This window comes from Neolamprologus brichardi, chromosome 17, assembly GCF_056152115.1.
Source record: "Neolamprologus brichardi isolate AB-2024 chromosome 17, ASM5615211v1, whole genome shotgun sequence".
Taxonomy (NCBI): Eukaryota; Metazoa; Chordata; class Actinopteri; order Cichliformes; family Cichlidae; genus Neolamprologus; species Neolamprologus brichardi.
Window position 1 is genome coordinate 17119736 of NC_142120.1, and position 27822 is coordinate 17147557.

The following is a 27822-nucleotide window of genomic DNA, read 5'->3' on the forward strand; positions in this document are numbered from 1 at the left end:
ACATTTCCTTGGAACCGGAGCTTCCCCTGCACTGCAACAGTGTTTGCCTTTTACTTTCTTTTTTGTTTTTCATTAGAAGATGAGTGTCGGTGATGAAAGGCAGTGTGTTAATACAGGACGAGGAAATAACATGCTGTACCCCGAAGGACTATTAAACAATGCTGCTACTGATGTCATAGAGCCCAGTCTTATTATGAGGTCTCATTTACGCACAAAGATGTAGGTGGTGTGATTGAAATACAGCACCGGCAACTGACAGGTGATGCAAGCAGATGACAAAGCCGTTGATAAAAACACTCTGCAGCTTAACCGAGCTCAAAATTTAAAATACGCACGGACCGAATCAGATCTGGATGCAATTACAAGCGCATACAAACAAGACCAACTGCAGTCAGTAGTTGAATAAACTTTGCTGGCATGACTTGAAGATTTGACAAGCAGTGTTGTGGAAACATAAAGATTTAGTAAATAATGTTCATGGATACCCACTGAATCACATCTGGTCTTCATAAGAGTATTTGACTCTTGGCTTTTCTACTAATGTTCTTTGTTACAGAATTATGGTAATGATTTCTTAGAAATTCGGACTGGGTGAAAAACGCAGTTACCAGATAGAGAGACCTTCACCACAGCTCAGAGTTTGTTGACTCCTCTCGGCAAGTGCCAGGGGAGCTGACAGAGCCCAGAGGCTCATGAATCAGGTGGACTTGCTTTGAATTCCCAGTCCATCCACTGTCCATGAATGCACCCTCTATAAGAATAAATATGGGAAAAGGGAGGGATACATTATCAGAAAGAAAGAGCGGGAAAGGTTACAACAACAGAGCACGAAGCTCACAAGTTCAGTTGTGCTTCTGCTGGAACGGCCGTGCCCCTGTGGACAAGTTCAGTCCTTCAGTAGAAGTCCTCGCCCTCCAACAATAATACTTACAAAATAAAGGCTGACCGCTCCAAGTAAAATCACTTCAGCTGAGTTCAATCGCTATTATTCATGTCCTGGTTCTCCATTCCCTGCTCCACGGCTCCTGTGATATTAATAAGGTAAGCCCTTTGAGCTGAGAAGAAGCCTACCAGGCGTTATGTCAACATTTTTGCTTGCCTCCGCCTTTATTGTCAGCTGATGGTCAGCACCTTGGTGTGAGAGCTTGTGATCAAATGGCCTGGAGGCTTGATCACAGGGCTATTGCAGATCAAATTCTCCTTTAAACAAAAAGTTTGACAGGTCGCTTATTTGCGTTCTTGATGAGAGTTAGATGAGAACACCCCACTAACACCTGACACCACTCTGATTAGTATGGTAAATACAAAGCTACCGCCAGCAGCTGGTTAGCTTAGCTTAGCATAAAGAGTGAAAACGGCTAACCCAGCTGTTTTCACTGTCACAAATGACCTTTTTACACCTTAAAGTATGACATCAGCGTTTTGTCAATTTGGCCACTTGCCTTCTATCCGGTCGTTAAGTGATGACGTGACAAATCCTACTTCCGAGCCTGAAGTAGTCTGCGTTTAATATGGCTTTTGTGTTGTTAACATGTTTAATGTTTTGTATTTTCTTCTATTTAATCTCAAAAAGCTCCTAAAACAGTCAGTGATCACGGTTGACCTCCCTCGGCTTTTATTACCACTAATCATTTATTTAAGCTCAGTTTTTAAAACCTTAGGATGTAACGACAGCCCAGCCCATGCAGCAGTATATGAATGACTAACCTCGTATTGTGGATGGATTATCTCAGTTGTTCTCCTGGCTGAAGTTTGGTCCTTTTACAGCATCCTGCCATGCGATTACATTTGTTCCTGACCACCGAGAACACTCACGTTAACTTTTATCGAGTGGAAAAAAAGTTAGCTTGTTTATATTATGCTAACATAGCTGTGTCGCTAGCGGTCACGTAGCACATCATTGTATACCAGCTAGTCAAACTTCAGTAACCCTACAAACGTCACTGCTGTTTAGTTTTCTGTCTTCATTTATGTTGGAAGTGATAACAGAGCTGTACGTTATAATTTGTTTCCAAAACCCCGCAGTCAGGACATTCTATATTGTATTTAGATAGAAGCTAGCGAGCTAACTTCATGCTAACTTCTAACTCCGTTAAATGTCATAAATTCCGTTTTCATGGATGCCTGGATGCTAAACTCAATTGTTACACCTGGTAGAGCAGAACTCTGATCATTTTATTAAAGATGAAAGACTTTAGACAGTTTTTCAACTCTCAGTAATGCCATAGTGATCGTTTGATATATGGACCTGCAGCGGAGTTTAGGCCCAGACACGGCTAGTGACGTCAGACTTAACGACCGGATTGGCGTTTGAATGAACGGCAACAAGTGAAGCAAAGGATTCCTTTTCTTGGCCTTTTGTATAGCACTGTTCTTTCTATATCATTCGGCTTACTTTTTATCATATTGTAGGAATGTATTTTAATACCTTGGCTCCTTTTTTACCCAGGAGAAAACCTAGCATTAATTAAAATAGGTTGAGTTGTTTCACCCACATAGGGGGACATCCAGGGCAGCCACAGAACTCCATGGAGTTATATATCTTTAAAAAAGTCTGGGATTTCCTTTGGGAACTACCAGAAGACTGGAAAATGTTGTTTGTCAAAAGGACACTACTTAGCCAGCTGTCACTACAGTACAGATAAGGTAAAGAAAATGGTTGGATGGATGGACGGACCATTTACATGTACCATGATCTTTATAGGCAACAGTAACTGGCGGATTATAAAGCATGACCCAAAACACAACAGTTAATGATTTTTATGATTTTGGAATGTCAAGATAAACTTCCTACAAAGGAGTCTGGCTGGCTGCAATAGGAGTGAAGAGAACAAAATTAGTTGAGGCACTGTTTTGAGCTTGTAACTGGTTATTTGGACTAGAGTGAGTTTTTACTTAAAGAGTCCAAAGTGAGAACAACAGGGTGGAACGACTGGAGGATGGACAGGCAGGTGGGTTTGAGAGGTGAGTACTTAACTAAGACTTTCCAAAAGAGCCAGATCAGCATGATAGAAAGAGGTAAGTGATACAGGCAGAAAGTGAACTCTTCAGCTTTTCAGGGGCAACTACGTAACAAGATATCAAAGACGTTAGCACAGGGGGGAACTTTGGAAATTACAGGAGCCATAGAGAAGCCTGAATGCTGCTCTACTATTGAAAAAATATGTCAGAGATCGGATGTTTTAGTTGGTCTTTAAGTTCAGATAGGAGATGAGGAACAGGTCAAGGAATGGGCACGAACAGGAGACTCCATCTACAGGTCAAACCCATCCTTTACCTAAAGAGCTATGTCAGTAAAAAGCATGGGGAAAATCCCCTGAACAGTACAGGACCATGACAACATTTTCAAACCACAGCCTACTTTAACTATTTTAACTTTCTCTGATTTGTGTGAACATCAAAACCTTCTGAACACCATATTTCATACCACAACCACCATTTTTTGTTGGACCAAGGTTAAGGTCTTTGTTTGCAGGGGTGCTTCACATCTGTAATTTCAGTTTGCATCCAATGGGAACCTTGAAGGCAACAAGTAATCAATAAGGTGTGAAAGGACCACATTAGTGACTTCTACAGAGAGCTGTTTGCATGCTTGCTCTGTGAAATGTCATCAAAATCAGAAGAATCAGTTTTCCAGAAGCCCCATGCCTGCACAAGATTACATGGAAACCCAGCAAATAGTTCTTGAGGCACTTACAATCTTGATTTAAGAGGTGTACTCCCGATTCCCAGAACTACTGGAAAAGCATTGATTAAAAAAACCCATCTTCAAGCAAAACAATCAGATTGGGGTGGTTTTTTTTTTTTTTTTTTTTAAATATAGCTTCAAAACAACCAATATAAACATTCTTTAAACAACAAAGAGAATTGCTTTCACTTGGCTGGTGATATAGAGGCAACAGAAGAAGAACGCTAACCCTAACCCAGGTTAACTAGGAGGCTTGAGCTCAACCTCTTTTAAGATAAACTTTCACTTGCCATTTAATTGGACTTTTTTGGTTAGATTAAGGAACATAAACTATGTGGTTTGCCTAAAAATGTTCTCCTTTTAAATTGTAAGATAAAATGACCAACCTGGTTCAAATCCATGTAAAAGTGACCACATCAGAACACACTGTACTCGCACCAGCTAATGAGGCCACAAGAACATAACTTTAAATAAAACTTGTAATAAGAGCTTGCACAAGCAACCTGTGGGTTTAGTCTCCTTATAAATAAGATGAACCCCTCCTCCAGAATTCACAAAAGAGATATATTGTTAAATTTGTGACTTTTAGATAAGCTGACATGACTTTTGTTTTCATCAAACAGAATATGCTGGCCATTTCAGCCTATTTTCTGTCTTTGAGCCAAGTTCAACTAACAGACTGCTCAAAATGGGGAACTGCTCTTCTATTCAAAGTCTTAGCAAGAAGGTATAATAGTGATTGGTTATACCAGACAAATAATCTAAGTAGGTGCCTTTTTACCTGAGTCTGGAGGCGACAGCACCTTGTTGATGGGGATCTTGTTAAGTACTTCTGAAAGACTCCCTGTGTGAGTTGTCTTTCTTACTGCAGCAAGTCTCCATCTTATCACCTGCTGGGTTAATTTCAACATGCGGATTTTGAAGGGACAGATTTGAATCAGTTCCTGCCCTTTGACCCTCTATGAGCCTTTTTTCCCCAAGTTCTTTAATGTGGTTAAAATGATAGCACACCATGTTTCCCCATCTTTAATAACCTTAATTCATCAAATCTTTAAATGTACTAAATGAGGTTTGTCACCTTTTGCTTCCCTATTAATGGACTTATACCACATCTCCTGTGACCTTTGATCTTATATGTTGATGTGTCCCTGTGGGAGGCATGATGATGATTTTGTACATTAAACAATTGTGAGCTGGCAGCAAAATACTCTCTCCCTCAATATATAAAGCAGCTTAAAGTCCAATCATACCAGTTGTTAAGGCAAGGCTCAACTGGCGAAGGTCTTAAGAAATAAACATTGTAGATACCATGATCTCTGTCTACTCTGTCTTCTTAACTCTGCTGCTTTTCACTGAACTGAGCAGCCACTCAGTCACCGTAGCCATGCCTGCAACTAATGCAGAGGATGGTACAACAGAAGAAGACGGCCTGGGTTTGATACTGGGTGACGAGTCAATCTCTGAGCCCGCTGTGATCCCACCGGTGTTCAGGCAGCGCCGAATCAGGGATGAAGATGGGAACCCAACAATCATCATCTCGGTAAGTGTTGCAACTTTCATCATGCATTAACGTTATTCCTTTTTGTTGCAACTTTTTAGCCTTTATTGTTATCGCACAGTGGAGACAAGATCTCCCATTTCTTTTCCTTTTCCCCTGAACCCCAAATGGTGTGGGCAGATGGCTGCCCCTCCCAGAACCTGGTTCTGCTGGAGGCTTCTTCCTGTATGAAAAGAGTGTTTTTCCTCCGTTGTCAACTGCTTGGCTTCAAAGGGGTTCGTTTGATTGTATTATTGTAGGGGTCTATGCCTTTCAATATAAAGTATATAATGCCTTGAAGGGATTTTGCACTATATAAACAAAATTGATTTAAACTGAAGAAAGAACATTTTTCTTACAGTAATATATTTGAATTGTACTCAATATACAATATATACAATATATACAATAATTTTTACTACGCTGATCCTGATAATAATCAGGTGTCAATCATTATGGTTATGTTATAAAGGATTCTGAATGGGTTGAAGGTCCAGTAACTCTTATTAAGAAGTATTAAAGTAGTTCTTCGTAGTACAAGTGTTGCTGGAACTTAAACCTGATCAGATGTCCATGCGCCTTTGAAGTAGGTGAAGTTATCCCAGAAACCTCTATGTCCAACTAATTTTACAGCGTGGGCCAAATACAGTCCAGTTTGATCTGAAGTGGGGGAGACCAGTGAAATTTCATATAGTTTTAACTACATGTTTTATGACCGAGATACCTTAATGTAAGGAAAAGAAGTGCAATTTCAACTACACGTCTTAGTTTTTCTACATGAAAAATAAAAGCTGTTGTGGCAGCCTGACTGTTTGTGCTTGTATTGTAAGAAATAAATGTGTAAAATTACAGCAAGCAGTTCTGGTAGCTAAAATTACCAGACTGTTCTATAATTACAAAAGAGAAAGCGTTCATTAATTCTTGTAAAAAATATCCAGAAATATCTATTTTGGATTATGAAAAAACTGAAACTTTTATCTCATATAACTGTGTAGGTAATTGTCAAGTACTTTGATGTAGAATAAATGCCTGTACAGGTGGCCCTGTTGAATAAGAAATGCTTTAAAACTTAAAATTTCATCTCTCTCTCTCACTATATATATATGTATATATGTACACAATTAATAGTCTTCCTATGCCCTCATTCACTTTTTCCAAAGTTGTTCAGTGGGCCGGATTAGAGTTGCCAGGCCACTTCTTATGTTTGACACCCCTGCTTCTACACTGTTCCCATAAAGGATTCTAATTTTCCCAAAAGTCCCCACAAAACAAAGGAGCTTGTAACAAAAACACACTCTTCCTGGAATGTAATTACTAATATTGCAAAATCAGTGTTGTTCTACGTTCATCTGAGATAGTATTTCTGAGTGAATCTATGGACAAGAGACTGATATATGCTGATTTTTGGTTTGGAAATAATGAATAAAAAATAATTTCTTCTCTTTGTAAGGTGACCTTGGGTATTAGAAAGGTGCCCTTAAATATAATGTATTATTATTATTATTAGGTATGGTTCATTTTTATTCTTGAACTTGACTAGAGTTGCTCACAGTTCAATATACTGCTTAAAAAGCCGCGCACGTGAGGCTATATCCACACAAGGGAATATCTCCTTTGAAATGAAAATGAAAAATATTACCTCAAGGTCTGTCAAGAATATGGCAAAGCAAGAGGTAGGCATATAACCCTAACCGAGAAGAAAAGTTGGCCAGTCAAAAGTCAGTAAATAATAATGCACTGCAGTCTGACATTAGAAAAGGAGGTAAAGTTCCACACCATTGATGTTGCAAGAAAAAAAATCTAAATTTTCGTTGTTGACAAAAGGCCAAAATACCCATGTACATACTCTGAAATAATAATTTATTTTTTTACAAACACCCACAGAAAATATGGAAAAAACAATTAAAGGTCCACTTTTCACAATACTAAAAGGCTACTTAACCAAAGACCAACCCTGCTCCGAATCCCCACGTAAACATAGTCTTACACTCTCCTGAACAGGGATGTCGAGCTCTCTTGACATTGTGGGCCACATGCCGAGCCCACTTTGATATAAAGTAGAGCGGACCTGTGAAACTATGTGCTAAATGTGTAAAATGACAAAAAAAAAAAGTTATGGAAGTTTATTGCACAGACTGTCCTGTATTTAGAAAATAAAATGTTTTCATTCATTCACAGTGGAATGGATATATTCTGGCGCCCAGGCCTTATGTTTGACACCCCTAGGGTAAGCACTATAATTAGTGCTTAAAGAAAATTATAACCAGCGATTTTGATTCTTTTTTGGATCAAATTAACTTAACAGCAAACTATCCACTGTCATTCAGCCTAACACTGTTCTGCCAGTGACGGTCATGCCTCATAAATCTTCATTGTATGAGATTTCTTTTCATAAACAACCTCAGCTAACCATAGTTCAACAACAAAGAGCACATTATCTCCATCCTGTGACTGAATACTTGACCCCTTTCAATTGGCCACCGTTCTCGCTTCTACTGTTAAGTCAATACTTCACATACATCTATAAAAATATTTTACGGCAACGCTGGAAAACTGGGAAATATTATTAAGCGAAAAGGTCAAATGATCACAAGGCTATAAAGATTTATTGGACTCTCAGTGGGAAGAATGACGATATATCAGTGTTTTCCCCAAATGTTTAGCGGCGATGTGTAAAAGGTTTATCTGCAGACTGCGTCTTGTGTGTTATGAACAGGGTGGTTATCTCTGTGGTAATGGGAAACAGGCAGCCATGATGGAGACAAAGACATCTGGGCGAACCAGAGCTGTGGAAGAAAACGGGCCACTGTGATATAGTAAAAAATGAGGGAACACATTTCTTCCATTTGGGGTTCTTGTGGCTTGGATCAGCTGGTAAAAGCAGATCCAACACCTGTACTACAAGTAAAAAGGATAATCTTTAAAAGCTGTTCCTACAACCTGACCATCCAGAGTTCACATCCTACAATACGGGAATGTGTGTGTGGGCTCCGGGTGTCACATGTAATCACTGATCAATATGATGTTTTTCAGGATGCAAGGCTGAAAGGGCACAGTGTTCGAGGGCTGAACCCGGCCTTCACTCGGAGCCTTCCTCTACACGCAGATCGAAGCCTGAGCCACACTCCTGCCGAGTACAGTGTGAAGATAGATCGCAGAGATACCGACCTTGACAGTAAGCATATGGAAAACCAGCATTTCTTGAAAAATAAACTTTCTTTTTTTTAAAAAAATGCCATATAAACTCAACTGTTCTATGTGGTTTCCTTTCCTAACCTAGTGCTGCGATGTATGATTGGAAGAGTGTACCGGCCCTGCTGGGAAGCATGAGCGACGTCAATGAATGTTTCCTCCTGTATGGTATAAGAAGATTAATTTACTTGTAGGAAATAAAGCAGACAAACATGGAAAACAAAATAAAAGTTTATTAACAATTGCAAGCTGTGTGTTTAAAGAGTGGATGTAAATGGTAGAATCTTGAAAATAATTGAAAGGTAAAATTTACATACTAGCAGTGATGATATACATTTTATTTCCAAGAAGGCATTATTAGACTCATTTTAAAATTGATTAGTGATAAAGTGCAATGACCAGCTTGCTTTTCACCTAACAATGTTGGACATTTTAGTGGCTAAGTAATATTATTTATACTTTTGACATTTTCAGAAAGAGTTAAATAACACTGTTGCGCACATTTTATACGAAGTCTCAGTGTAGCTTAGCATAAAAATATTTAACTCTTAACAGCAATCACTAAGTCACTAAAGATCACATGATATTTTACCATGTGCATGTGTGTATATATAAAATACTCAAGGTTAAACAAGATGACAAATGATTCTAAATGGCAGCCCAAGCTGGAGTATACTCGTAGTACACAAGCTTCAGCTGCTTCATATAAATATCTGATAGAAAAGTCCTTATTGTGTCATCGTTAGTGCAAACACTGGTTAGACTCTGAAGAAACTGGTCAGCTTCCCTTGTCCAGCTATGAGCTTCTTCTTACTCAAGGCCTTGCTGCCATTTTTGCCAGGCATTTTGACTGATGTGCGAGTTGGCTGTTTCTTCTCCGGAGGCTCATTTTCAGATCCACCGTGTTGGTCAATATCCAGCTGCTTTCTCTTGTTACCCCTGCTTTGCATCTTAAAGCCAGTTCCCTTTCCATTAACCAGGCTTGCACCTTGTTTTGGGGCATTTCCACTTCTTTGCTTGAGAGCAGCCCCCCGCTGTATCTCACCCGGTGCCTTATTTGTACATTCAGAGGACTTGGCTGCAAATGTAAAAGAAAAACAAAAATAAAATAAATAATTAAAAAGCAAAAGTAAGTGTGACAAGTTGGTAGGGGGGAAAGGGAAAAATGTTGTGACGAAATTGCTTACGTTAGCTGCTAGTTGAAGCAGGCTGTGTGTTTATTCTCTGAACCTGAATTTCAACATTTGTCATGTTAACCTGATGGAGCAGAGCCTGAATTCCCACGGAACAAAAAGCAGAAGGGGGAAATGGGCAAAAAGTCTGTACAAGAGTGTGTGCGTGTTTTGGTTTTTTACGACAGATGTGGGGGTGAGGAGGTTTTATAGAATGGGAATTAATTTAACAGCAAGTTGTAAGTACCAGTCCCACAACTGGGACTAGGAAGGCTCCAAGGCCGGAGCTGAGAAGGTGAGCCTGGGCCTCAGTCCAGCTGTGTGCCGTCAGAGGAAACAGAAGTCTGTTCCAGCAGATAAAATGCAGCACGTCTTGTTCTGACATTTGACATGTTGTTGAGTACAAAAAAATAAAAGATGGTGGTGGGGTAGGGGGTGTAGCTTGTAAAGAAAACATAACCTTTTACCTTTTGTTGAGTCTTCCACATCAGAGCTGCACCCATCATCCACAGATGTGGTGGTTTTAGCTTTGGGTGCTGGGTGCACGCAAGTGGGAACCTGGCTAGTGCTCGGGAAGTCCAGCACACGGTTGAGAGGGAGCTCTTCGTCATTGTAAGTGCAGGCAAACTGGGATCGGATGACTCTCTCTCGGACCTGGAATAAATGCAAAACAACTTAAATCCAGCTGATATGGCGACTGGTGATCAGTATCAGCAACTCAGGGCAGGTGGCCGAGATTTTTCTGGCCCTTTCTTTTGGCGTTTTGAAACAAAGACCCCTTTAAGTACTTTTCCACTCTTGCTCAGCGAGTTTCAGCAGCTGGATCTGCTAATTAGCACTGAAGTACACAAACTACTTCTTTCTTTCCTTGCTCTGATATTGTAATCAAATGTATTATAGGCCAAACCTAAAAGGGAACATGCATATCTGCACTAAAATTCGTGGAAATCCAACCAACGGCAGTCAAGACATTTCACAGAAAGCACAACTTCTGTTGTGTTAAATCAGAAGAATTTTTGGCACACCTCAAAGAGGTTTTCTCTGGAGCTAAAGGAAAATTACCAGCGCTGCAATAAAGTTTTATTTTTTTTAAACCACTTTTGTTGAGTGGGGTTTCATGTACTCAAGTGTAATATTCTTTTCTTTTTATCATCAAGAAAATGCGTCAATTTCTGTCAAATAAGGTAGCACAAAACAGTCTTGCTTACGTCTGAAGTAGCCCCCAAAAACGTGACTCAGAGCCAGAAAAAACACAATGTGTGAAAAGTATGGGGATCACTAAAGTCATTAGTATCAATTACCATTATTAGGTCATTGTAATCCATCCAATAGGTACTCAGATCTTTCAATAACAAAAACAATAAAAGGGTATGTTTTTTAATTAGGGGATAAGATTTCTGTCTTTTAAAGCATGTTTTATGTTGGGTTTTTTTTTTTTGAACAACTAAAAGTTTAATATGTTGCTGAAATCCCAGAAATGAGAAAGATGAGATTTTCTTTTCTAGCCAACTGATATACTGTGCATTGCTCCTATCAATTACCACATCCTTTAAATTAAAAAAAAAGAAAGAAAGAAAAACCTAACAGCCAAGTTTCTATAACAAAGTGAATGATATTGAAGCCTAGAATCCCAGCCCAGGGGCACACACAGATCCACAGCTTTTCATCCACTGTTTGATGTACGCCTGCTTGGGATTATCACAATCCAGGGATTTCACCCTTCAGGCCAATGGGCCACAGTAAGGAGAAGAATTGCGAGAGAGCAAAGCTTGGTGGGTCCGCGGAGCACAAAGGGGATCAAAGCCTTTGTGCTTCTCAAAAGAACTTCTTTAAAGAGGACCTAAAACAACAGAAAGCCCAGCACCGAGGCACACTTCAGTAACGGAGCTACTGGTTGCATGCTAATAAAACCTAAAGAAGATGGAAGGGGATGGAAGAGCTGCACGGCCAAACTATGACCCACAGAGAACATCTAATCCAATTACAACAGGTGGGAGCCTGACATGGCACCTTGTGGTCACATAGCCCTCATTCTTCCGAACACAAATGTCCTGAAATAACCTACGCGCACCGTTTGACCCAACACCTGACCAAAACATTCCTGATAGCATTTTCAAAAGCAGGTGCAAGCCATTTCTGCAGCTTTGTGTTCTGACATCTGCTTTTGTAGAAGTGAGAACAAAGCAGTAGCAGGTGCAGCGGCACCAGAGCTATATATAAAATAAAATGCATATATAGCTAAAGGTGAATGCACCTCATTTGAACATCGTTACTTGTGTCACAGAGAAGCAGGAGTTTTTCTCGTGTTTTTCAATGTTTTGATCATCTGTGGCAATAGTGGAAGGAAGAAAGAGGAGGAAAAGAAAAAGACCTGGAAACAACCCAAAAGCAGAAACTAAATCTGTCCATCTCTGTGTGTGCCGGTTGACGTCAGTGCATGATGAAACCGCTGGAGAAGTCTAGGATAAAGTCATTTAGCAGACAACAGGAAACAATAACCTTTCAAGTTTCCCTTGCTAGTCGAGTTACGCGACTGATATGGCATCTTCAAAGTGAAATTGATGCAGAAAGCTTCCGCTCACCGAGTTCAGGAAGCGGTGAGCTGCCCAGGGACCATTACAGCGCACTCAAACAGGAAGGCAGCCAGATTGTGGGGAGCTAAAATGACATCTGGTAGCACAATCAAATAAAGGAGCTATTTCACAAAATGTGTCTAGCATACATCTTCTAATAAGTGCTTCACACTTCATGTTTGCTTAAAGGATAATAGCTTGCAATTTAGAGCTGGGTGATGCAGAAGCACTACCCTAAAAATACCTTCTTACCACCACAAGAAAAATAAAATGGCATTATATTCTGAGAAATAAGTTGTCTTTTTTTTGTTGCTACAATCAATTTTCAGTTTCAGAAAATAGCATATTTTAGCAATTTGATCTGAGTATTACATTTCACTCAGTGTTACTCATAACAACAGTCACACTCTTTACCCTTAAATATAAAGCAATATTTTAAGGTAAAGACAATAATACAAACAAAACAGAAAACCACCAACAATCTTGATTCCCTATGAGCAAGCACTTTGGCCACAGTGGGAAGGAAAAACTCCCTTTTGACAGGAAGAAACCTCAGGCAGAATCAGGCTCATGGAGGTGCAGCCCTAATTGAGACCAGAAAGAAGGACAAACAACACACTAGGATTTAAGATGTAAAGTGTCTGAAATCTGATACTAGACAGAATCTCCAAAACTGCAGATCTTTGTCTGTAGTGGTCAGTATCTATGAAAACCAGCCCAAGGAAAGAACCAGGTGGAATAGGGCAGCCAAGGCTCAATGATGTACTTGAGGAGTGAAGGTTGGCTTGTGTGGCCTGACCCTCACAAGCTCTGGGCAATGTTGTAGTAGGAAACCTTGGGACTTGCCATCCATGTGGATGTTACTTTGATACGTACCACCTATCTAAGTATTGTTGCAGACCATGGGCACCCTTTCATGGAAACAGTATTCCCCGATGGCTGTGGCCTCTTTCAGCAGGATTATATGCCCTGCCACAAAGCAGAAATGGTTCATGAATGGTTTTGAGGAGCACAACAAAGAGTTTGAGGTGTTAACTTATCTCCAAAGATCTCAATCCAGTCAAGCATGTGTGAGATGTGCTGGTCTAGCTGACAATCCAACAAATCCAAACGTCCATCCATCCATCTTCTTCCGCTTTATCCGGGGCCAGGTCGCGGGGGCAGCAGCCTAAGCAGAGAAGCCCAGACCTCCCTCTCCCCAGCCACCTCCTCTAGCTTATCTGGGGGAACACCAAGGCGTTCCCAGACCAGCCGAGAGATATAATCTCACCAGCGTGTCCTGGGTCTGCCCCGGGGCCTCCTCCCGGTGGGACATGCCTGGAATACCTCATCCAGGAGGCGCCCAGGAGCCATCCTTGTCAGATGCTCGAACCACCTCAGCTGGCTCCTTTTGATGTGGAGGAGCAGCGGCTCTATTCTGAGCCCCTCCTAGATCGCTGAACTTCTCACCCCATCTCTAAGGGAGAGACCAGCTCATTTCCGCCGCTTGGATCCGCGATCTCGTTCTTTTGGTCACTACCCACAGCTCGTGGCCATAGGTGAGGGTAGGGACGTTGCTTTTACACTCAGCTCTCTCTTCACCACGACAGACTGGTGCACCGTCCGCAGCACCAATCCGTCTGTCGATCTCCGGCTCCCTTCTCCCATCACTGGCGAACAAGACCTCGAGATACTTGAACTCCTCCACTTGGCAGGAACTCATCCCTGACCCGGAGTGTTGAGAACCATGGCCTCAGATTTGGAGGTGCTGATCCTCATTCTCGCTGCTTTACACTCGGCTGCGAACCATCACCCGATGAAGCCAACAGAACCACATCATCCATGAAAAGCAGAGATGAGATTCTGAGGCCACCAAAGTGAAAGCCCTCCGCCACTTGGCTGCACCTAGAAATCCTGTCCATAAAAATTACAAACAGAATCTGTGACAAAGGGCAGCCCTGGCGGAGCCCATCACCCACCGGGAATGAGTCCGACTTATTGCCGGCAATGCGAACCAAGCTCTTGCAACAGTTGTATAGTGATCGAATGGCCCGTAGAAATGGGCCAGACACCCCATACTCCCGCAACACCTCCCACAGGACACCCTGAGGGACACAGTCGAATACCTTCTCCAAGTCCACAAAACACATTTAGACTGGTTGGGCAAACTCCCATGCACCCTCAAGTATCCTTAAGAGGATAAAGAGCTGGTCCAGTGTTCCGCGACCAGGATGAAAACTTCATTGTTCCTCCTGTATCTGAGGTTTGACTAGTGGGCAAACTATCCTTTCCAGCATCCTGGCATAGACTTTCCCAGGGAGGCTGAGGAGTGTGATCCCCCTGTAGTTGGAGCACACCTCCGGTCTCCCTTCTTAAAGATGGGGACCACCACCCCGGTCTGCCAGTCCAGGGGTACTGCCTCTGATCTCCACGCAACATTGTAGAGGCATGTCAACCAGGACACCCCTACAACCTCCAGAGCCTTCAGTAACTCGGGGCGGACATCATCCACACCAGGGGCTCTGCCACCAAAGAGTTGTTTAACTGCCTCAGTGACCTTGCCCCCGGAAATTGGTGGGTCATCCCCCTCATCCCCAGACTCTGCTTCCTCCTCGGAAGACGTGTCAGTGGGATTAAGGAGGTACTTGAAGTATTCCTTCCACCGCCCGACAATTTTCTCAGCACTATACACAGTGCAGGTAGAGCACCGCTTTCCCCTCCTGAGACATCTGACGGTTTGCCAGAATCTCTTCAAGGCAGTCCGAAAGTCTTTTTCCATGGCCTCTCCGAACTCCTCCCACACCCGAGTTTTTGCTTCAGCCACTGCCCGAGCTGCATTCCACTTGGCCTGTCGGTACCTGTCAGCTGCCTCCCAAGTCCCACAGGCTAACCAAGCCCGATAGGACTCCTTCTTGAGCCTGGTGGCTCCCTTCACCTCAGGTGTCCACCATTTGGTTCGGGGGTTACCACCATGACAGACACCAACCACCTTGCGGCCGCAGCTCAATGCAGCAGCTTCGGCAATGGAGATGCTGAATATGGTCCATTCGGACTCAATGTCCCCAGTCTCCCTCGGAATGCAATGAAGCTCTGCCGGAGGTGTGCGTTGAAGATCTCATGGACTGGGGCCTCTGCTAGGCGTTCCCAGCACACCCTCACTACGTGTTTAGGTGCACCGGGTCTGTCCAGCGTCCTCCCCCACCACCTGATCCAACTTACAGGACTTAAAGGATCTGTAGTTAACAGCTAACGTACAACATCTTGCCATCCATGCTAGATACCAGAGCACACCTTCAGGAGTCTAGTGGAGTCCATACCTCGACAGTTCAGGGCTGTTTTGGCAGCAAAAAGGGGCCAACACAATATTAGGCAGGTGGTCATAATGTGATGCTTGTGTGACTGAAGCGAGTGATAAACCAGCTAAACGTTTAACGTAAACACTCAACATGTTGTATCCCGACCAATATGAGGGACATCTATTGATCACCATGTACAATGATATCACATGATATCTGCATAAAAGGTGGACTTCCAGGTCCGAAAAGTGAAGCCAACATGCAAGGGGCTCAAACCTGCATTCTTTTTGAAAGCCACCAGGGGGCGACTCTTATTGCCATAAAAGACTTCAGATGGGACATTCTGTGGGACAACTGCCCTTTGCCAAAGTCTCTGTAAACACTTTCCTTGTGAATTTATGGTCTCACTGACCTGTTTCAGTTTATACGGGATAAAAAAATTTGTAAATTTTAGTGATGCTAGGTAGGTGCCAGAAAAGAGGATTTTCCAAGAAAACAGGCACTGTTAACAGGTTACTGGTTTGAATGCCCCATACATAACTTTTTCAGCACGCTCAAACCAACACTAAGAGCTAAAACCCAGCTGTGCAAACGGGAAGAGTGGAAGTCAGTTAAGATGTGAGCTTCAGCTAAGCAAATAAATAATATAAAACCAGGAAGAAATTACAGGATATAAAGACATTATTTTCAATGTTTGGACATCTGATTCAGTTTGGAGAGGTTCATATTTAGGATTTGGGGCTCTTGGAGAAAGGGGCCCACGTTACCTTGGGTTTGAGCAGGTCTAGTCGGCTCTGGACTCTGTTCTTTAGGGGTTCTGGAGAACATCCAGTAGACACTTCAGGGGATCTGAGGAGAGAGAGCCGCAGCGAGAAGCAAAGAAAAGTTTTCAATAAATTAGAAAAGCTACAAGCTTACATGGCCACAGTAACCGAGAAATCTGCCTGCTATTTCTTCAAACACCGTTCTCCCTTTAAAACTCTCACCATGTAAAGATGTTTTCACTAGCATTAGCCGTGCAGTGTCACCCGCCCCTGTAGCCACAAACACAACCAGTGGCTGTATTATTTTTATTTCAGAGCAGATAAATTGTTCCACTGTGATGTGGGAGGATTTTCCTCCATACAGTTTCAGAGGAAAGTTGCACAGATCCATGTTGGCCTATTTTATATTTCAGGGGGATTCCCACTCTCACTGAACCCTGTGGTAGTGAAAAAAGTCTTTACTTGATTCAGAGTTTACTGCAACAAACTAATCACAAATGTAATTATTCTCTCCTTTGGCATTATTGTGTCACTGACAAAGAACTGAGGAAAAAGAACTCAAGTGATGGTATTGCTTTGGAAAGAAACTCACATATTTGGACTCCTGGGATCAATAACCCATACAAAATATTATAAGAAGACCAGCAACATCTTTCAAGAACTTGCCCATCATATTAAGGCAGACAGTAAACTACAAGCTCATTTAACTTGAATGGATCCGACGAGGCTGTGAACACGTTGAAGTTACAGTTTAACATAGAAAAATTAATAAATACAGATTAAGTAGTGATTTTGCTCTATTACAGTGTTATATAATGTAAGCGCTCTTTACTGTGTTTGCACATGGCACTGAAGGAAATGGTAACAGTCACTTCATGAAATGTGGGTACTGTGCCACTAGAAATCTAATATTTGGATAAGACGGTCAAATATTATTAAAAATTAAAACTAGATAAATTGATATTGTATTTTTGTTTCACTTCTTTAAAAGCAATTTTTTGGTTGACCTTAAAACCTACTATTAGTCAAACTCCCCTAAATTTACTTTTATTTTACTATTATAACCCTTCTTCTAGAGGTTATCACGTAATGTAGTAAGTCAGGCCTGCTTTAATTCTTAATTTTGCCAAATGTAGCCTTAATATTTATTTTAACCAACTAAAAATGCAGATATCAGATTTTGAGTGACCTGCAGAATTAACAGGAACCAACCTGAACAGCGCGAGGACGCAGGTCCCCTCTGCTCCACCGAGGACGGGCTGATCCTCGGACAGCAGGTCGGCCTTGTTTCGACATGGAGGAGTCAGGGCTTCTTCATCCAGCAGCGCCATCAGCACCTTCACAGTGTCACGACCTCCGTATGCTGTAGCGTGATTGACTGCATACGCTTTTGGCTGGGGGTGAAGACCAACATAACTACAGTCACAGCTCTGCCAGATGGTGAACAGACAGTGAAACATGAAGTGGGTTCAATGTATGGACTTGTGGCGAGAAGGAAAAGCCCAGAGTGGAGCCAGCTGGCTGAAAGCAGAGGTTATACATTACCCTTGCAGGACTTATCCCTGTCCCGCTTCCATTAGCAGACTGCTTCTGGATCTGGTGTAGCTGGCAGATCCTCTCCTTTAGCTCCTGTGCAGTCTCCTCAGCAGCAGCGTACACGGCATCTCCGCTGCTGCGAGCCTTCACCAACACCGCCCTGATGGCGGTCACCAGCCTGGCTCCACATACACTGGGAAGTCAACAAAGTGACAAGTGAACAAGAAATGAGCTACAGGAAGAGAAGAAACGCTGAATAACTTTGGAAAGGAGTAGATTCTTTCTTATGCGGGACACACAGTGGTTTTCATCTGGATGGAGTAAACAGTCTTCAAGAGTTCAGCCAACATTTGCCAGCATGAATAACGCTCTCGCAGAAAAGCCGGGGCTTTAGTCTGAATGTCTTTAAAAGATATACTGCTTCTTCACTTTCAATTAATTGGACACTGAATTTCAGGGCTCAGAGTAATTGTTGCAGCATTAACATCCAGTAGAGCTTTATTTCACTATAGCAGAGTTTTGCCAATGTTAACAGTTATAACAGTTACATGGTCACTGCACTCCGGTCTGATTTTCCTCTTTATGTCGCAGTTTGGGGGGGGGTGTTGATCCGTGTTTGTCTCCACAGTATGTCCAAAAATCATAGCAACATATCACTTATGTAAGTTTCAAACAGTCAAGTGCACCAAAATGTTTTGGTGGCGAGGCGGTGGTCCAAACCTGACCCGGCTCTGATGCGAGGGAGCGAGCGCGCCTCAGTAACAGAATCATTTGGGAAAACAGATGTTCGCTGAACAAGGGGCCCTGAACTCGCCACAGAAGGTGTTTGTATGAGGAAATACGGTACTCCACTGAGAGCGTAAAGGCACTGCCTGTTGAAAGACACACGTTGGCCGTGATCATCAGCATCTCATCAGACGGGAGTTCTCAACGGCCTGCGTGAACTGAGAACCCTCAGAAGAGCAGCGAGAGTTGAACACGGCGCTGCACAAACATCGTGTGTTGTTATGGCTTGAGCGAATCCGCCGTTGCTACTGGGACTGCTTACAAAAGGCTCCTTCTGCAGCTTCAGCTCAAAGCTCACATGATTGAACTGCTAAATTATTTGTGATAGCCACTTCTGTTGTGGTGCCAGATGCTTTGACATCTAAAATAATCTGTAACAGTATGGAGAGTGATCTGTGGAGCTCCAGGTTTGATGATAGTTCATCAAAGTGAGCAAAGCAAACACACGGGGAACAAGTTATTTAACAAAGATGGGCTTTGATGTAGCAAAGATGAACATGCTTTAGCAATCCAAATGTTATCATGCTTAGATGGGAGTCATTACAGGGATTTTGGGAGGAAATAATAAGAAGCAGTGGGGGGACAGGTGGATTTTATGATCACAGGTGTGATTTCAGCACACAGTCTGATCCGCCCTGCTACAAATATTCCCACCAGTCGTAGCAGCGCACTGCCAAATCCTTGAATTCACAAGAACTGAGTCAGCTCCTCCAGAAAGGAAGCGGGATTTAACCTGAACTGAAGTGGAGAAATTCAAAGAAAAATCCAATCCAATTATAAATCACAAGTTTCACTGTGCTTGACTTCAGCTGACGCCAGGTGCTCAGCTTTTCTTGGAATCTCTGCATTCTCCTCATCAGCTTAGGATGACTCTGGATATGAAATACATGTGTGTGTACTATAAAAGCACAAGCTATTAAATACTGTAGAACAATTTGAAATTATTAGGTATTTGAAACTGAAAACCTTTTCGGGGTTCCCTCAGGTCAATAAAAGTAAAGAAATCTGTTACTTATATTGCACGATTCAAATATTTTTAGTCATGCTTAAACATTAACACAGTAACACACAACAGTATGTGTGTTACAGTAAACTAGGGGAAAAAATGACAAATTCTTTTACATGATTTTTAAGGTGTTCTAGAAATGATTGATTACCTGAAAAAAAAATTGAAGACACAGCTCTTTGACAAAAAAAACAACAACAACAACAAAAAAAACCCATTTACTTCAATGCCCACTTTATACAAAAGATTCAGATTTCAAAAACATTTGTTGTTAATATGTTGTTTAAGAAGACTATTAATTAACTGCTACTTACATAAAAAATACTATACATGTGTGGATGACATGAAGTGATATAGCTCGCCTCACAATGTAATTAACATTAAACTAAGCAGATGCTTATGCTAAGCTTACAAGCTGTAAACATAAATTAGGAAACATAATTCATCTTGTGTCAAATGATAGCAAATGTGTGATAATTTATAGGTTAAGAGGCACTAAAAACTATGTTATTCAGACTACAGCGTTTTGATAAAGCTAGAGTAGCGTGTTCTGTTGGTATTTAGATATTATGTGAAACTAAGCGAAGCTGCTAGCTATAAGTTCAAAAAAATTGAAAAAAAAAGTTCAATGTTAAAAAAAAATGATATGGTTGAAAGAAAAAAAAAGTATGAACAATTTAGTTTTTCTGTTGTTGAAAATCTAAGTGATGCCTGATGTATTTATAACTTCTATTGCAATTTGACTTCAATTCTTTAGAAAACAAAGAATTTTCAGTTCAGGTGATAGAGTGCATCTCAACTTCCCGACATTTACATTTAGTTCTGTCTCAACGGTGGACGCGTCTCAAACATGTCAAACTAAGCAGCAAGACAGGGAGCAAGTGGAAGCCTGGATCAAACAGTTCTGTGTACCTTGGGTCGGGGATCTCCCCCAGTATTTCTTCCAGGTTGTCTACAAACTGGACAAAGTCAGACAGGCCTTTGACATGTTTTCTCAGTGGGTCAGATTCAGCTGGAGCATAGCCCTTCCCTCCAAGCTGGAGAGCCCTAACGAAAGACGTCACGGCCTGCAAAAAAAAAAAAAAAAAAAAAAAGCATGAGAACGACCCAGATGTTGCACCAGACAGGATTACTCTCATTTACTTGAGCACATAATGACTGGGGGTGTTCTTACCAAGAACAGAGAAGTGTTGCTGTTGTGTGCAGCATGCTTGATGTCTGTAAACGCCTGCCGTCCAAGACTGCGACTGGGAACGTCGAGGATTAGCGCCAAGGCGATGTCGTTCTTGGTGTTTACCAGCAAATTCAGATAGGAGCAGAAAACGCGTCTCATAGCCATTTTCACCTACAGACAAATAGAAAACACACAAGACCAAAGACTTTTACATTTTAATAAATGCCGTCAACGGTTCCCCAAGATTATAAGGGAAGCTAACAGAAAGTCTATTAAATCTTAAACTGGGTAATATGTTTGAGGTGCGTTTTTGGCTGCATCCTCTTATTGGTATTATGACATTCAAAGGCTAATGAACAGTTAACGTCATGACATTAATGCAAGTGCTTAACCAGCACTTTGGAAATTTTGGGTTTTGTTTACTTACATGTCACTAAACAAGAAAGAAGCGTAGAAAACAACTTCATTTTTCAGAATTTGAGAAAAGAAGGTAAAAATGAGCAATGATCCCTTACCCCCAACCCGATTGCAGAAACTGCTGTAAACTTGCACTGCAATCTGACTCATGATGTAACTACACATTGTGTCAACCCTCCTCAAACAACTGTGATTAGCCAACTCAGTACCATTGTTTCCTCAAGTACATTTCCTGCAACTTCTACTTCAAATAGATTGGAAGGGTATGGGTCAATTTGAAGAGAGAAAAATCAGCGCATTCTAGTGATTTGGTAGCAGAATTGGAAAGCAACAGAGGTACAGTAGGAACAAATGTGAATACCGTTTCATATTATATTCATACTTTTCTCAATTGGTCAGAAGGGAGGTGTCCTTCTTGGCCACTGTATTTAAATATAGTGGTGGAAGACAGTGGCTGCACACCCGCTCCTATGCATTTATAATAGATTATAAGTGTAGTTTGTTGGAAGACATAACTACACAATGTATATTTATCTTTTCCTTTGAATTAAATAACCTCAAAAGGTTACTGACTGCTGGTGCCAAGGAGACTGGAAACAGGCCCGATCAATAGGCCAGGCACCTAATAGATACAGTTAAACCTTCAGCTCCCTTGTTTCCCCCAGTGACCATACCAGATAGAGCCACAGAGTTGTGTCTCCTCATTGTTTTAAACTGAGGATGTTCTAGGTGTAAGGTGAGTGTGTTAACCACTACATCATAGATGACAGCTAGGTATCATGTTTACAAATCTCTCCCCTGCCTTGATATTACAATAGTTTAAGAAAAAAGGCTGCAATCAACATTAAAAACTAAAGCTGAAGAAAAAAAAAAAAAATCTACCTGGAGGCAATATTTTAAACTCAAAATGAAATAAAACAAAATCTTATATTAGTACCTCTGTTTTTTTTTTTTTTAAATTGTTTTAAGACCAAACAAACCATCCATCAGTTATATTGTAAGGTGATAGACAGAAAATCCCAACAACCAGATGGTCTCCTATGAACATGATTTTGGCAACAACGAGGAGAAAGAACTCCCTTTCAACAGGAATAGACCACCTCCCATGACTAGTTTAGGGGTAAGGGGCTAGAGATATCACTGAAACAAAAATGTACGGATTTGTTATCTGCTGTATTAGTTTGCTATTCTGCAGCCAAACAAAGCAGAGACTCCAGGAAGTTACTGGAACCAGACAAGAAAGCGGCAAATTATTTTTATTTCACTATTTATATTAAAACAGCAGATAATCTCTCCGTGTCTGCTTTTACTTCTGCTAAGCAAACCAGCAACAACATTTACTTTAGTAAAAACCTTCGGTCTGAAATGTCCAAACTGGAAAGTAGCTTTAGTTCCCGAGTAAAACGGCTACAAACAGCAGCTGGCATCGCTCCAGTAAAAAATGACATCAGCACAGCAAGCCTCCTCTCTAAAACCCCATAAATTTGCAAGGGGCAGAAGAGACCAGCAAAGAGACTGTGTTACAGAAGCTCCTGTGTCGTGTTTTAAACATCTGCCTGGTAATTGAATTCACATTGCACCCTTAAATCTGAGTGATGTGATATAGAGCTCCTGTCAATAAGAGCAGGATGGATTCCAGACAGAAATTACACTGAAGGCTGGGAAAGTAAAAGCATGGATTACTGCCTGCAGGAGAGAAGCATTTCATATTACTAAAACAGCAATATTCAAAGGCAGAAGGCAAAGTGGAAATAAAGGATTTCTTGTGGGAGTTTATGAAGGGAGTTGCACCTTTCACTGAAGCAGAAAAAACACAGTTGGGCCTACCTGTGAGCTGCAGGACCTGCCTTTACCAGATGGGGTTGACGGGACTGAGGAGACTGGCAACTCTGGGACTTCCACGTTGCCCGATAGGAACTCAAACAGCTGGATCTTGGCAAAAGAATTTACAAAAGCAGAGAGAGAGGGGATAAACCGATTGGCCTTATCTCCAACTGTGTAGCCAGTGTGATCATCCACAATCAACATCATCAGCCTGATTTCAACCAGCTCACCGGGCTCACAGGCTCCTCTGGATCAGAGTCCACCAGCCTCAGCTGTTTGTACATGAAGAGGAGATCAACCAGGTCGATGGTGTTGGAGCGTTTCAGGAACGACTCGTATGCCTCCACAATGAGATCATAGTTCTCCAGGCGTGCAGAGCTGGGGGGCAGCAGGTGAAGTTTGTCTAACAATAAGTGTTTCCAGGCCATCAGGACATCACTCAGAGCCACTTTGAACTCTCCGCCATGCTGTCACAGGAAGAGAGAAAACAGCATGCGCAATTACAAACAGCCTGGAAACAATCAGTTCAAAAGCAAAGAGACCTTCTGCAGCAGTCCAAAAATAAGCCATGAGTGGTCTCACCCGGAAACCTGCAGTAATGTCATCAGTTATAGACGTGATGACAGTCGGCCTGATGGTTCAATTGAACTATGCCGTGATGATGATGTGAAATGGGCTCACACAGCCTCGCTTTTACGACACCGGATAACAGACACACTGTATATTTTTCCTCCTTAATTCCATTTATTTTCCATTTTGCGAAAGAGGAAATTCATCAGTTGCTCGAAACTGCCGTTAGCCTCACCTTCAAAATTCAACTTTATCCTAAATGAGTCCAGAAACATTAAAAAAAAAAAAAAGTATCCTCAGAGCGACTGAGAGTGAAGCGTGAAAGGCTGGGTTTACAACATGGTTGCTGTCACAGAATAGTACGTTTCAATTCAGTTTTAATTTTCCAGCACCAACTCACAATAAATCAACTCAAAGCTCTTTATATTGGCAAGTGTCAGAAACATCCAACAAGACGAGATTGCCCGTAAGCAAGCATTTGTGACAGTGGGAAGGAAGAGCTCCCTTTTAACAGGAAGAAAACTCCAGCTGAGCCAGGCTAACACAGGGGCAGCCATCTGCCATTATTGGGGAGGCAGAAAAAAATTAAGAAAAAGAGAAGACAAAAGTTAATGCCATGCAGCAGAGTGCATCATGGGAAGTCCCCCCACCAGCCTGAGCCTACACCAGCTCAACTAACAACTTATTCAGGTTCACCTGATGCAGCCATAACCATGCTTTACCAAATCATTATCAAAAGTAAGAGTTTGAAGCCTATTCTTAAAACAGCGCCCGTATCCTGAACACAAACTGGGAACTGGTTCCATAGTGGAGGAGCCTGAAAGCTGAAGGCTCTGCGTGAGATTGAAGGAATACAACACTCCAGTCTGGAAGTACTAAATAAATGAACTCGTTTTTCAGCGTCACTCTGAGACAGGATGTTTCTATTTTAACAAATATTGTGCAGATTAAAGAAAACAGTCCTACATATTTGTTTAATATGTGCAGCGAAGGATATATCCTGTTATAAAATGGCTCCAAGATTTCTCAGAGTGTTACTGGATAGCCTGACCCTTTTGTTAAATAAAGGGCCTAAAATGCAAATTATTGGTTATTGGTTTACTAACCTTGGGCTATCAGAATTACTGCATTTCAGCTACTTTAACTTTACTTTTAGATGGATTTTGTTTTATTATCTGTATATATATAGGCATTTTTAAGCATAAAGGGACCAAACTACAGAGGAACAAAGCTGATCAGCCACAGCATGAAATTATGGGAAAGTGTAGTGGAAGCTCGATTAAGAATGGAGGTGATGATTTGCGAGTGCAGTAGGGTCTCGTGCCAGGAAAGAGCACTTTGAAAGTCAGACGTAGACCCATTGAGACTTTGTGGATTTAGTCAAAGCATGTGGTGAGGGAGGAGGTGAGTTACTGCATGAGGAACTAAGAAGTAGCAAATGGCACACATGAGGGCAATGAGGTGGGATAGGTGGTTTCAAGGTAGAGGTGAGACTGCATCAAGGGTCATCTGTGTGACCTGTCCTTTATAGATATGAATCAGATCAGTAAAAGTATTTTAAAGTGTATGAATAAATGAATCAAGTCCAGAACTGTATTACTTAAAACTGAGTAACTTTGAGGTGGTGTTGCAACATTTTAATAAACCCATTTTAAACTGCATTTTACATCTTTTTTTGTAGTTTATGTGTATTCCTTGTGGTCTAACAACAATAAAGCTGTGGAAGAAATCAAGATACATGTCGTGTATTATTTGTGCAAAAATGATGCAATCATGAAAAAAGCCCATCAGCTACGCAGTCTGAAAACCTTTCGACTGGTACTTTGGGTCAAAGCGTGACTTTTGTGGCTTGTGAAAATAAGGAGCAGGCTGATGGGAGATCTCATCTAGAGAAGAGGCATTCAAATCAGTGAGACTGAGAGTAAGTGCATGCAGGTGAAAGAAAAAGGGAGCACAGCAGAGAACGAGTTGGTGAAGATGAATTTGAATATTTGTGGTCAACTGTTCAAAGCAGCAGCAGGGTGGAGGAGATTGATGAGAATATAAGGAGAAGGGTTAGAAGATGTCATGTGGCTTAGAGACAGTCACTCAGCTGGATGCAGCTGAGTTAAAGATGCTACGATTGTGATTGAGTAGGACTGTTAGGGAAGAGTGCAGAAAGGTGGGTTATTTAAGATCTCCATGTTTTCAATCATTATCCAACACCAGCCTCTTATGTTGCTCACAAAAATACACAAATTAATAAATAATAAGCACATAAAAATAAAGCTACCATTTGTGGTAGAGTGTAGAGGATGAATTCAGAAGTATGACAGCCTGAGGAGATAAACTGCTCTGATGCCTGGAAGTTCGGCAGCTGATACTTCTGTATCACTCGCCAGATGGCAGCCTGGCTTACAGGCTGTGCCTGGTGTTGTCTTTTCATATCCTTTGAGCTCTGCGCAAATTAGAGGAGGATGCTAAAGATGGAGCTGGCAGGCAGGGGGGGAAACTGGAAGGCCACAGATGAGGTTGATGAAGGTGGTGAGAGAGGACAGATACAAATAGAAATCCATAATCTGTGGTATTTTCAGGGTGTTAGGGTTACCTTTTTATTCACTTCTGCCATGGCCACCTGCAGCACCATAAGCATGCCATCCGCTCCATGAATGGTGGTCCTCTCAGACTGTAAGACCCGGTGACACTCCCTCCTGAAGGTTTTCACCATCAGCTTGAGTCTGTCTCCTACACCTTCCATTATTCCCTTAAACAAAAGCAACAAAAAATTATCAATATCTATTTTAATTCTATCGCACATTTAAATGCAACAAAGTTGACCAATGTGCTTTACAATTAAATAAGAACAAGAGAAAACATTAAAATTGCCTCATCTTATATAAATAAGATGAGGCAATGACAATGTATTAACATAAAAACAAAACAAGCCTGATGTTAAACTGAATTTGATTTAAAAGCCAACGTAAAAGAAAAAGTGTGTTTTAAGATGTGATTTGAAAGACTGTGTAGATTCTTAAGTATGAATATCATATGGCAAGTGAGGTGAAGTGATGTGTACCTACATTCTAACACCTGTTAAAAGACATGCAGCAGCATTTTGGACTAACTGCAAGCGATGGAGAGATGAGTGCTGACGACACAAATAGAGAAAACTGCGGTAGTCCAGTTTAGAGGTGATGAAGGCATGAATACGTTTTTCTAGGTCTTTAGGAGGAAGATGATGCTTCGCAATTTCACATAACTGATTAAAAACCGATTTCACAACTGTGGACGCTTGCTTCTCTAATTTAAAAGAGCCATCTAAAAACATGCCGAGATTTCTTACAGTGTGGGAATGATGACAAGCAAGAGGACCAAGGGTATCAGTTATCCAAAAGGGGCATGACTTCCAAAAACAATAACTTCAGTCCTATTTCCATTTAGGGCGAGAAAATTGTGTGTTAACCACTCTTTAACATTATGTAGGCAGTTAAGCAGAGGGTGAAGGGGGACAGAGACATACAGTTTCAAGGGGAAGTAAATTTGGATGTCATCAGTATAATAGTGAAAGGGAATGTGTATTTCCTGAAAATGGATCCCAAAGGTATCATGTATAAAAAAAGCAGAGAGTTGGATCCAAAACAGACTCCAGTGGCACACCACAACAAATAGGGGGAGTATTTCCCAATAGCAACAGAAAAAGACCTCTCTGATAGGTATGATTTAAACCATGATAAAACTGTGCCTTTAAGACCAACGACATGGTCAAGTCTGATAAAAAATAATGTTATGAATTACCGTGTCAAAGGCGGCAGTCAAATCTAAAAGAACTAAAGCAACAGAACAACCTTAGTCGACAGAGCTTCCTTGAAAAGGCGAGAAGGAAGAATATCCTGAGGGGAATTCGAAGGTCTTAAGTTATTGATTGCTTCCTTTAAGACAGGAAAAAGTCACTGGCAAAAAAAAAACAACCTCTTATACATATAGGTCTTTAAATACAGAAAGACATACCTGGAATTAATTTAAAGACTTCATTTTCATACAGGGACTCAGCGGCATGTAACACCTTCGATAACTTGTAAGTATTTCACAACAAAAATGTGTCCACATTTTACATCTACAACTATATACATACATATAACACAGCGTTTATTCACTTTACATTAAAAAAAGACTGATTAAACAACGCAAACCTCTTAAATTGCTGCAGTCTTCCAAGAGCACACGACCACGACACAAAGCAGCTGTTTTGAAATTTTAAATTGCCGATGACGTTGTTGCGTTTTGTCCAATCACCTCTCAGCAAATAGCGGGGGTGAGATTTTTCTTTTC

At 41.4% G+C, this 27822-nt stretch overlaps 2 protein-coding genes across 3 annotated transcripts; one reads left to right on the forward strand and one right to left on the reverse strand.

The window, feature by feature from the left end:
- The first annotated feature begins 3834 nt into the window (after positions 1-3834).
- pmch (pro-melanin-concentrating hormone) lies at positions 3835-8658 on the forward strand. The gene is made up of 3 exons (XM_006780879.3): positions 3835-5228; positions 8259-8400; positions 8506-8658. Exons 1-3 carry the CDS (start codon positions 4998-5000, stop codon positions 8553-8555), a joined length of 423 nt encoding a protein of 140 aa, XP_006780942.1. The 5' UTR covers positions 3835-4997; the 3' UTR covers positions 8556-8658.
- Positions 8572-27745, reverse strand: parpbp (PARP1 binding protein). 2 transcript variants are annotated; one of them, XM_035906652.2, is made up of 11 exons: positions 27502-27646; positions 26102-26257; positions 23175-23411; positions 22948-23052; positions 20704-20874; positions 20442-20596; positions 17747-17930; positions 17414-17595; positions 16205-16286; positions 10057-10243; positions 8572-9495 (listed from the first exon to the last, which is right to left on the reverse strand). In XM_035906652.2, exons 2-11 carry the CDS (start codon positions 26249-26251, stop codon positions 9176-9178), a joined length of 1773 nt encoding a protein of 590 aa, XP_035762545.1. In that variant the 5' UTR covers positions 26252-26257; positions 27502-27646; the 3' UTR covers positions 8572-9175. The 2 variants fall into 2 exon arrangements, with proteins under 2 accessions (XP_035762545.1, XP_006780943.1); XM_006780880.3 differs by lacking the exon at positions 27502-27646 and adding an exon at positions 27684-27745 and having other exon boundaries at positions 8574-9495.
- Between the last annotated feature and the right edge of the window lie 77 nt (positions 27746-27822).